General features: G+C 38.2%; 2 protein-coding genes across 2 annotated transcripts in view; one reads left to right on the top strand and one right to left on the bottom strand.

The window, feature by feature from the left end:
• The window catches only part of cup, a 203,027-nt gene that overhangs the window by 59,919 nt on the left and 130,893 nt on the right, over positions 1-12,215 (bottom strand). The window lies entirely within an intron of this gene.
• Positions 164-3,127, top strand: Spn27A (Serpin 27A). The gene has a single exon (XM_067769505.1). It carries the CDS (start codon positions 505-507, stop codon positions 1,582-1,584), a length of 1,080 nt encoding a protein of 359 aa, XP_067625606.1. The 5' UTR covers positions 164-504; the 3' UTR covers positions 1,585-3,127.

The following is a 12,215-nucleotide window of genomic DNA, read 5'->3' as shown; positions in this document are numbered from 1 at the left end:
GGTATTCTCTATAATTTTTGTTCGGCCTTTACGTTTCTTACTTTATGTCAAGTGATAAAGCGAAAGCTAGCATTAGCTGTTCGTCTCTGAGGCAAAGCGATCGTTAGTTCCGTAATAGAGAATAAGGCCCTTAATTTTTTCTTAACTCCGAACGCATCTGCAAGTGACTTTTCGCTGAGAAGATTTGTATTGCCGCTGGAAATATACACAGAAAGCTATCAAACAACTGGAAGATAGCAACACAGTTGAGAAAAGCTTTTCTCAAGTTATCGTAGGCCAGCACGCTGGCAATTTCTTAATATTTCAGTACTCCCCTTTGAATATGCACACATGCATGCATATTTTAATACGAATCAAAGATAATTCAGATAAGGTTCAGCAATTTTTGCTTGATTATTCACTTTAGAATTGCATTCCGTATTGTGCAGTGCCGACTACGCGCTATTACATTTTTTCTCTTTTACAAAATAGTGAACGTATAAAATATTGATTTTAGCTACAAAAATGATAACAATAACTTTTTACAAATACTACATTATTGTGGTAGTATTATGCAAAATAGATCTAAAAAAGTTAGTAAGCTGCAACATATCAAATGATCTACAAACTCAACTCTACCCTTGGTATGTTTTGGAAACCACACATATTTTCCAAAACAACAAAACTAATATTATTGTTTCACCAAAAATTTTAAATTCACTATTAAAATCGTCTTATACAAATGAAATGAAATCTTTAGACAGTATAAAGCAAGTGCCCGGACAAACCATGACATATATCGAATCAAAAGTAAATATAAGACTACCAAAATATTTAGAAATTCTGCGTAACAACAAAATACAAAAGTTTATATTCCGTGATGATGATATCTTAATGGAAGCCATCAATGACTGGGCCAACTTGGTTACGAATCATAAATATACGAAAATGATTGAGTCCACAACAGAAATTCATGCTTTACCAATTTATATTATCAATATATATGAATCTAATGAACTTTTACTTGTAGATTTTAAATATAAAGTAAATGCAGAGTTTTATGTTACACCTAAGATAAGAAGAAGAGTACCTGCTGTAGAAACTACTGATAATTTGCAATATCTGGATTCCCAAGTTTTGGATGCCAAAATACTACGCTTGCCATACAGCAATAATATGGCATTGTATATACTTTTACCGCATACTAAAAATGGTGCAGAAGAGTTGTTAAGTAGATTGGGTTATGAGCAATTAAAACGGATAGAATGGATGATGGAAGAGATGACTGTAAATGTTGTATTACCCAAATTTAAAAGTTATTTTAAGATAGATTTTAAGGAGAATATTATAAAGCAATCAAATCATAGATTTAATATAAGTTTGTTTGACGCATTTGACAATGCAGATGTTACACGTGATAAGATGAATATTTTTCAAGCAAATGGAATAAATTTTAATGGCACTGGAAATCAATTGATAGAGCCTATTATACGGCCAGCGAAATATCAAAAATTTCATGTAGATCGTCCCTTTGTTATTTATATTGAAGAAGAAACATCGGGCGATATTGTATGTTTAGGTAAAATTTTAAATCCAATTTTATGAAAATATGATAAAAAAAATTGTAAGGACTACCTCTATATAAATGGACCAAAAAATAGAAGGCAATTTTTCCTTTAATACAGACACAGTCTTGGTGAATTTTGACTAAAAAACTTTAACAATAGCTCTTGTAGTTATCTCACACCACCTAGCGGAATTTTGTTTTCTGTAAATTGTATTGTCACCAAGCCTCGAACTGTGTGCCAAGTTCCAAGTGTCTAGGTCACCGGGAAGTTACTTAAAAATCGATCGCAAGATTCCCTGCGTTTTTTCAGGGACTTTCGTTTATCTCGATTCGTCTGCCACCTGGCGGAATTTTGTTTTCCACGAATTGTAGTGCCATCAACTCGCAAACTATGTGCTAAGTTTCAAGTCTCTGGATCACCGAGAAGTTAGTTAAAAGTCGATCGCAAAATTTCCATTTTAAAATTAATTTTCTGTATATCTCGATCCGTGCGCCACCTACCGAATTTTTTTTTCACTTGCATTGTAATGTCCCCCAGATCTGAACTATGTTCTAAGTATCAAGTGTCTAGCTCAACGGGAAGTTACCGAAAAAGACTTTTCCGTGGGTAGAGTTGTGCTTTTTCGTTCATTTCAGAGATTCGGTTCTTTCGTTCTTTTTCTGATGAACGAACAAGTTGTTACAAATTTCGGAAGATCCAGGAAATTGAAAGAGTACAGACAACTTTTCAAGTTCAAATGTAATAATTAGTTTCTTACAAAAGAGGTTCTTCATAAATAGTCCACACATATCTTTAGTGTAAGTGGCATCATCGACATTCGTGTTCACTGTCAAATTCTACGTACATATGTATTTATGAATTTACAATGTTCGCGAAAGAGAAGAGAGAAAGAACTAAAAGAACAAATAGAGCCGAAATCGAAGATCTAGTTCACTTGTTCAGTTGAGAGACCCGTTCAATTGAACAAGTTCAGAACGAAACGACCCAACTTTATCCGTGGGCAAAAATTCGTATGGAAATGAGGGGACAAACATGAAAGGGACTTAATATAAAGGTAGTAAAAAGGTCAATAATGGATTCATCAGAGAATACAAACACTGTTTTTCCATTTAGTGTGTAGCATTTTTTAATCATTCATTTTTTCACTTGTTTCGACCAAAAATTTCAATTTCCTCAAATTTTTTGTTTTTTGTTTTTTTGATGTGTAAACGTCTTTACTCACGATACGGGAGAATCATGAATGTAAAGGGTAGGATGTAAGTGTAAGCTAGTTATTGTAAGAGGTATGCTATATGGGGGATATGTCGAATGTAAATGCAGGCGTAGTGTGTAATATTGGCATATGTACTGTATGGAGTAGGGATGTAACGGAAGTGAGTTTATCGCAGGTATGCTTAACCAACGAACCGATAACATTTCGTTACGATAATTAACGTTAATAAACGAAACAAAGTCATTTATCGTAACCGGAAGCTAGAAATTTGTCTTGTCGGAACCGGAATGGGAATCGGAAAATATGCATATCTAGTTTAAAGAGCATGACGAATAAAACATTACAAATAAAATATCAGTACAATATGATTTATTTTATATTTAATTCTTTGTTTCAATCGATGCTTTTTTCAGTGGAAAAAATTGAGTGAAATAATCAGATGAAAACATTTTGGAATTTGCTAAGCCAAATGAAAAAACATATATATATATTTGCAAATGATAAACCAAACACAACGCTAAACCACTATACTTCCGATTCCAATTGAATGGTACCGAAACCGGAAATCTAAATCAATCAGAAGTTCCGACGAATCAGAAGCGGAATCTAAGCTTTGTTACAAGTACTAGAGAATGTATAAGCATGGGCTTAGGTGTGGTATTGGTATGCTTTATGAAGTAATAAAGAACGAGCGCATAAGTGCTGTCACTACACTGTTGCGTAATGTTGGGGCAAGGTACGTGGAAGAGTTGATATAATCAACTAGAGGCAAACACGTCACCTATATACATATTATATTATAAATGGGAAAGTTTGGATGTTTAGATGTTTGGATGTGTGGATGTTTGTCCAGACGTTTGTCTTTGTGACTCAATCACGCAAGAACGGCTAGACCGATTTGGAAGAAATTTGGTACGCATATAGCCAATAGTCTAGAAGGATCTACTAGCTATATTTTTTTGAAAAGGGGGGAAGGGCGCCACCCCCTAGGAACAGTTATAATTTAATTATTGTATTTTTTCGTCTTTTCGTCACGCCAGAACTGTTACACGGATTTTGATGAAATTTGGGACACAGACAATAGTCTACTAGCGACATTTTTTTCGAACAAGGAAAGGGGGTGGGGTTCCCACGACCTCTTCGAACAATTACTTTTTAATAATTTTTACACATTATAACTTTACGTATACGGGCCTTCACCAATATTACAGACTAAATGGGTCAAATAAATCGAGGGCTTACAAAGTGATCAGTGACACCCTCCGCCACCTCCCCCTTCTCTAACCCTCTGGTGTAAAATCTATAAATTGTTATAACTCAATATACATTTTCTCCTAAATTAATAGTTTTTGGTATATGCCACATACAGATCGAGATCTAAACAATTTTGGAAAAATTATCAGTGGTCCTCTCCTTCTCCTCCCGCCATCCGCCCTCCGCCAATTGTTTTTATTAGCACGCTTTTATTAGCTTTACCTGTATGTTTCTATGTAACTCTTCATTCGCTCCAACGCGCCTGCTGCCTTATTAACATGGTTTTATAATTAGCTTCACCTTATTTGTAATCCCGTTAGGGTCATATCGAGACCCTTCCGGGATCATTTCTGGATGGTTTTCGGGATCCGGTCGGGGTATTTTTGGACATTTTCGGGACTATTCCGCGATTATTTGGGGACCCTTCCGGCATCATTTCAGAACTTTTTCGGGATCATTTTGGGACCATTCCGTGATAATTTCTGTATAGGTTTGGGGATCCGTCCGAGATCCCGTCGGGGTTATTTTGGGACATTTTCGGGACTATTCCGGCATAATTTCGGAACTATTTCGCGATCATTTGGGGACCTTTCCGGCATCATTTCTGGATGGGTTTCGGGATCCGTCCGGCATCCCGTCGGGGTATTTTCGGGATAATTTGCGTACCTTTGAGAGATAAATTCTTTACGGCTTCCGGGATCACTACGGGACTTTTTCGGGGTCATTTTGGGTCCCTTCCGTAATCAGTCCTGGATGGTTTTAGGGCTCCGTCCGGGATATCATCGGGCCATTTTGGGGCTATTTCGGGATCATTAGGGGTATCTTCCCGCATCATTTCTGGATGGCTTTCGAGATCCGTCCGGGATCCCGTCGGTGTCATTTAGGGACTTTTTTTCGACTAACACGACATTTCGCCATCATTTATGGATGGTTTTCGGGATCCGTCCGGATCCCGTCAGGTTCATTTCGGGACTTTTTCGGGATTATTTAAGCATGGTTTTCAGGATCCGTCCGAGATGCCGTCAGGGTAATTTCTGAACTTTTCTGAGACTATTTCAGGATCATTTTGGGACCCTTCCAAGATCATTCCTGGATGGATTTCGGGATCTGTCCGTGATCCCGTTAGTCATTTAGGGATCCGTTCGAGATCCCGTCTGGGTCATTACGGAACTTTTTCAGGGCTAATACGGGATCATTTGGGGATCCTTCCGGCATCACTTCTGGATGGATTTCGGGATCTGTACGGGAACCCATCAGGGTAATTTCGGGACTATTTCGGGATCATTTGGAAACCCTTTAGGAGTCATTTCATGACTTTTCCTGTATTATTTCGGGAACTTTTCGGGACCTTTCTGGGATCAATTCTTCATGGTTTGCCGGATCCATCAGGGTATTTTCGGGACCATTTTGGGATCATTTGGGGACCCTTCCGAGGTCATTTCTGGATCCGTCCGGGATGCCGTAGGAGTCATTTCGAGATTTTTTTGTTACTTTTTCGGGATAGTTTTGGTACCCTTCCGGGATCATTTCTGGATCCGTGCGGGATCCCATCGGGGTCATTTCCGGACTATTTCGCGACTAATACGGGATCATTTGGGGTCCCTTTCACCGTCATTTCTGGATCCGTCCGCGATCTCATCCGGGTCATTTCGGGACTATTTGGGGATCATTTGGGAACCTTTCGGGCATAATTTCTGGATAGTTTCCGGGATCCCTCGGTGATCCCTTCAGGGTTATTTCGGGATCATTTTGGGGTACCCAAAGGCATCATTTCTCAATGGTTTTCGGTATTCGTCCGGGATCCCGTCGGGGTCAATTCAGGACTTTCTCGGGATCCGTCCGTGATCCCGACGGGGTCATTTCGGGACTATTTTGGGATCATTTGGGGTACCTATCGGCATCATTTCTGGTTGATTTTCGGGATCCGTCCGGGATCCCATCGGGGTCATTTCGGGATCATTTGGGGTACCTTCCGGCATCATTCCTAGATGGTTTTGGGTATCCGTCCGGGATCCCGTCATGGTAATTTCGGGACTTTTTCGCGACTAATACGGGATCATTTGGGGACCCTTTCGGCATCATTTCTGGATGGTTTTCGGGATCCGTCCGGGAATCCGTCAGCGTCATATCGGGACTATTAGGGGGTCATTTGGGGCCTTTCCGGAATCATTTCTGGATAGTTTTAGGGATCCGTACGGGATCCCGACGGGGTCATTTCGTAATTATTTGGGGTACCTACCGGCATCATTTCTGGTTGGTTTTCGGGATCCGTCCAGGATCACGACGGGGTAATTTCGGGACTATTTCGGGATTATTTGGGGTACCTACGGGCATGATTTCTGGATTGTTTTCTGGATGCGTACGGGATCCCGTCAGGTTCATTTCGGGACTTTTTCGGGATCATTTAAGTATGGTTTTCAGGATCCGTCCGAGATCCCATCAGGGTAATTTCTGGACTTTTCCGAGACTATTTTATGATCATTTGGGACCCTTCCAAGATCATTCCTGGATGTCTTTCGGGATCGTTTAGGGATCCGTTCGAGATCCCGTCAGGGTCATTTCGAGACTTCTTCGGGATCATTTTTGGATGGTTTTCGGGATCCGTCCGGCAGCCCGTCTGGGTCATTTCGGAACTTTTTTAGAGCTAATACGGGATCATTTGGGGACCCTTCCGGCATCACTTCTGGATGGATTTCGGGATTGGTACGGGAACCCATCAGGGTAATTTAGGCACTTTTTCGGGATTCCTTTAGGAGTCATTTCATTACTTTTTCTGTATTATATCGGGATCATCATTCCGGCATCAATCCTTGATGGTTTGCGGGATCCATCAGGGTAATTTGGGGACACTTCCGAGGTCATTTCTGGATCCGTCCGGGATGCCGTGGAAGTAATTTCGAGATTTTTTTGTTACTTTTTCGGGATAGGTTTGGGACCCTTCCGGGATCATTTCTGGATCCGCCCGGTATCCCATCGGGGTCATTTCCGGAATATTTCGGGATCATTTTGGGACCCTTCCGGAATCATTTATACACGGTTTTCGCGATACGTCGTGGATCCCCTCGGGGTCATTTCGGAAATTTTTCTGGACTATGTCGGGATAATTTAGGAACCCTTCCTGGATATTTTCTGAATGGTTTTTTAGATCCGTTCGGGAGCCCGCCAGGGTTATTTCGGAACTTTTTCGGGACTATTTCGGGATCATTTTTGTACTCTTCAGGGATCATTTCTGTGTGGTTCTCTGGGTAAGTCTAGAATAGTGTCGTTGTCATATCGGGTTTTTTGGGTCTATTCCAGGAACTTTTGAAGACTCTTCGGGGGCATTTCTGGATGGTTTTAGGGATCCGTCCGCGATAGCGTCGGGGTCATTTCGTGGCTTTTTATGGATAATTTCGGGATCATTTGGGGATCCTATCAGGTTATCAGCTCATTTAGTTCTTTTTTTACTCAATTACAAATATAAAATGCATTACACAGAAACAAAATTGAAACAGATAACTTGATAAGCATGCTAACGTGAATAGCCGATATATTTCATTTTCTCCTTGAGGACGGGGCCGCGGGTAAAGGCTGTGTACATATAAATTCAAGTTTCTAAGCATATACACATGAGCATGCAAGTGCTCAAAAAGATGTATACACTGCTGTTTTGTTTGAAATTAAGAGCCAAAAGCCAACATCAGCATACGAGGGATTTTTATTACTGATGCCAAAAGACGAGCATGCATCAACTCCTATGCAAAAAATTATCGAATGAGCGCATGCCTTCGGATTGGGACTTAAGTGTACTCTGCCCAATCCACAAGAACGGCAATCCCGCATACCGCGTCAATGATTGCGGAATCAGCCTGCTTAATATCATGTATAAGGTTCTATCTAGCGTATTGTGCGAAAGACTGAAGCTCATAGTCATACATTGGACCTTATCAGTGCGGCTTCAGACCTGGTGAATCTACTATCGGCCAGATCTTTACGATGGGGCAGATCATGGAGAAGACTCACTATAAGAGAATCGACACTCACCATCCTTTCGTCGACTTCAAAGCAACATTTGACAGCGAGCGCATGCCTTAAGTGTATTCTGCTCAATCCACAAGAAAGGCGGTCCCACAAACCGCGTCAATTACCGCGTAATCAGCCTGCTTAATATCAGGTATATAGTTCTATCTAGCATATAGCCAATAGGTAAAGAAGCAAACAAAGTGGGTCTTGCGGGAAAAAAAGGACAAGATGAAGTACTTGCTGTCATCCAAGAAAGAAAGGGCGCATTCGCCTCTCGGTAGCCACGTCACTGTTGACGGATGTAAATTCGAGACTTACAGTCGTCTATTTGGGAATCAGCATTAACAACAAAAACAATGTCAGCTTAGAAATCAAACGGAGAATAACTGTTGCCAACAAGTGCTACTTTCGACTGAGTAGTCAATTGAAAAGTCAAGTCTTCTCCCGACAGTTCATAATTACGCTCTACAAGTCGGTCATCATTCCTGTCCTGATGTATGGCTCAGAGTCATGGACGCTGTCGAGATAAGGTGAGATGGCTCTTGAAGTGTTCGAGAGAAAAGTTCTCAGGAAGATTTATGATAGTTCGAAGAAGGTATAATGATGACCATAGGGCAGCGAATAAAAGTCCATAGGCTTCGCTGGCTAGGTCATGTTATGCGAATGGACAAAGATAGCCAAGAAAGTATTTCAGTCGACACAGCAGTTTGAAAGCAGAGGAAGGGGGAGACATTCACTGAGTTCGGTGAGGCAGGTGGAGGAGGTGGTGCTCCAAATTAGCATCAGTTAACGCGAAACAGGGATAGCTGGCATGACTTGTTACGAAACGGTCAATATGTCATGATGAATGATGATGATGCAAAGCACTTACTTAGGTATTCAGGATTAAGTAAAGAGTTTTTATTTGTTAAGAGCCGTCACTCGATACTTTGCTAAATTACTTTAATACTTTATTTGTTAGCACTTTATAATTTGAAATATTTTTTAAATTGAGTTAACTTTTTAAATGAAAATTTTTTATTTTGTCATTATTCTGAATTTTCTGATTGTGTATTAATTATTCAATTTTATTAAATAAAAAAAAAATTATAATATATAGTTTATACTATAGTAGTTGTTGGTTTTTTGGTCAAATATGTTTATAAAAATGTCCATGGCGGTTTTGTGTTTATTTTAATGATTGCATTAAAAGAATTAATTAATTCTCTTTCCAAAAAACGATATTACCGCATTAATATATGGGATAATGTAGTGAACTAAAACTAACCAAAACTTCCTTGAGAAAACATTCGACATGAATTGGTTGCTTTGTTGTTGCCAAAGTATCGAGTGGCGGCTCTTATCAAATGAAAACTTTGGTTTAAATTGAAATAAGTGTATTTTTGGGGTTTCGTTGGTTGCAACACCTTTTTACATTTTTTTTACAAAATATTTAAATATAATAAAATAAAATAAAAAATTAAATAACAAAATAAAATGAGCAAAACTAAAATAAGTAACATAAAGTCATATATGTAATACTCCTATATTGCTAATAGAAAATGCTCGCAATGTGTTTTGAATTCGAAATCAAAACAAGACAGCCTATAAAATTTTTGTGATTATAGCAGCATAAGTGTGACAAGAAAAAATTTTAATTTAGGTACATTCGATTATTGAATACAAAAACAAAAACGTTTAAACAGCAATATATCGGCACTCTGATGTTTGGGAATGTACCTAGCTTTTTGTAACAATATAGAAGTATTACATATATGCATAAAGTAGAATACAACAGAATATAACAAAATAGAATAGAATAAGATAAAATAAAATTAAATGAAATTAACGCAAATAAAACCAAATAAAGTAAAAAAATAAAATAAAGTAAAAAATAAAATAAAATGAACAAAAATAAACAGAAAATAGAATAAAGTAAAACAAATAGAAATGAAATAAAATAAACTAAAATACATAATAAAATACGAGTATAAAAGAAATTTAATTAAACAAAATAAAATAAATTAAGCGAAAATAAAGTAACAAATAAAATAAAACAAATTAAAATACATTAAAAATTAAATAATACTAATAAAGAACTAATGTAAATTCAGTTAAATAAAATCGATTTTCAATCGATAGTTTTTCCGTTTGCTGTCGAAAAGTTTTGGATTATCGACATGTTATCGATTCGTTGTTGTAGGGTTGTTACCAATATGTAATCGAAAAGTTATCGACTACGTCCCGAAAAGTTATCGATAAAAGAAGGGCATTAATTTGTTTTAGGAAACTTATAGATTTGTTATCGGAGGGCTAACGATTTGTTATACAAAAGTTGTTTATTTGTTACCAAAAAGTTATCGTTATGTTGGTTACATTGAACTTCACGAGTTCTTGGTTCTCAAGATTTTTTTTCTTTGAAGGTGGTAATCTCCCGACTGTCCCTTATCTGGCTATTATATAATTTTCGCACCAATTTTATTTTTTTCCATTTGTATAAAGATTCGTATCAAAACGAAATAAAAGTGCTTCTGTTGGCTATATAGGAATACTTATCTATATATATAAAATTCAAATTATGTATGTATGTAGGTATAGATCGAGTTGCGTCCTAAACGGATCGACCGATCACAACCTAATTTGCGCAACCCACTAGAAACATTCCAAGGATGGTCATAGGCTAAAAATAATATCGATATATAAAAGGGGCGGTGCACCTCCCATGCAAAGTGAATATTTGGTAGTACATAACTCTGAAGGTATTCATGCTAGAACATTGAAATTCACTAACGAGTTATATGAGGTCAATCCCTAACACCCCCAAGAAAATGTGGGGTGGGGGTGAAGGGGCGTGGCACCTCCGATATAAATGGAATTTTTCATTCTGCATATCTCTGGATGTAGTAATGATAGGATAATGAAAATTGGTAAGGAGCTATATGAGGTTAAGTCCTAACACCTCCAGTAAAATGTGGAATTGGGGAAAAGGGGGGTGGCAGATTCCCTACAAATGGGAATTTTCAGAACTATGGCTGCAGTACAAACTTAGGTTATTATAACAGCTAAAGTTTGACTATATAGTTGTTTGGCTGTTATTCCTTTTGAATGTTTAGTAATCTTCCGCCGTTAAAATTTTTTGTTAACTTCAGTCTATCCGCATCTTTTATCTATCTTTATATATAAAAATCACGTGACACATTGTTTATCCGCGATGGACTCCTAAACTACTGAACCGATATTGAATTTGTTTTGCACCCCGTATGTAGTTTGATCTAACTTGAAATATAGGATAGGTTATATCTAATGTTGGCCGATCCCGTGATTTTTGATGAACAATGTTATCTGTGATTGTGACCTCTCAGTCACAGCGGCTTTTAACCGTGACTGTGACTGAAAAAAAAACAAATACCACACCAACAGGAATCAGTTTTGGTGATTCTATACGACAGCATGACACTGCTAATACGCGTCCAGAAATATCGTGAGAGGTGTCAACAATAATTCGAAGGCGGAAAATAAAATTGTTTGGTTTGTCAAGAGAAATTTGCGAAACAAATTGAAAATTTTCATGTCGTTGTAATAATTTTGAAGATTTTGTGATACCCACAAAAAAAATTGTGGACATAACCGTTTTTCGCGGATATAGTTTTTATTTACTTTAGGATACAACTGCTAAACTCGTCCAAAAATATCGGGAGAGGTGTCAAAAGACGCGCATGGACCCAGGATCACGAATCCCTAACCGGAAATTTTATTTCTTTTCGGAGATATTTGCAAACAAAATTGAATAGTGTTTTGCGCGGATATAGATTTGGTCTCCAAACCGGTGTTGGACCCACCCAGGGTAATTTATTATAAGCGCGGCTGAAGGCCGCCAATGCAGAAACGAGTTCTGCGCAAAAATACTATGGATTCCACCCCCGGTTTCGGAGCGCCCCCGGGGCATTTTGCGGTTTTTTGGAAATATCTTCTGACAGGAACAAAATTTGGAATTTCCGCTCTCCGATTTGTGGTCCTAGGATCAAAACGCGTCTTTTGACACCTCTCCCGATATTTTTCGACAAGGTTTAGCAGTTTTACCCTAAAGTAAAGAATTACCAGTTTTGGTCTCCAAACCAATTTCGGAGCACTCCGGGGTCATTTTCCGGTTTTTTGTGATTATTTTTTGACCGAGCTAAACTTTTTATTTTCCGCCTTCGGATTATTGTTGCCGATGTCAA

The sequence above is a fragment of the Eurosta solidaginis genome, chromosome 2 (genome assembly GCF_040869045.1).
Source record: "Eurosta solidaginis isolate ZX-2024a chromosome 2, ASM4086904v1, whole genome shotgun sequence".
In the NCBI taxonomy this organism is placed as follows: domain Eukaryota; kingdom Metazoa; phylum Arthropoda; class Insecta; order Diptera; family Tephritidae; genus Eurosta; species Eurosta solidaginis.
The sequence above is the reverse complement of the archived record's forward strand: the minus strand, read 5'-3'. Positions and strand labels throughout refer to the sequence as shown.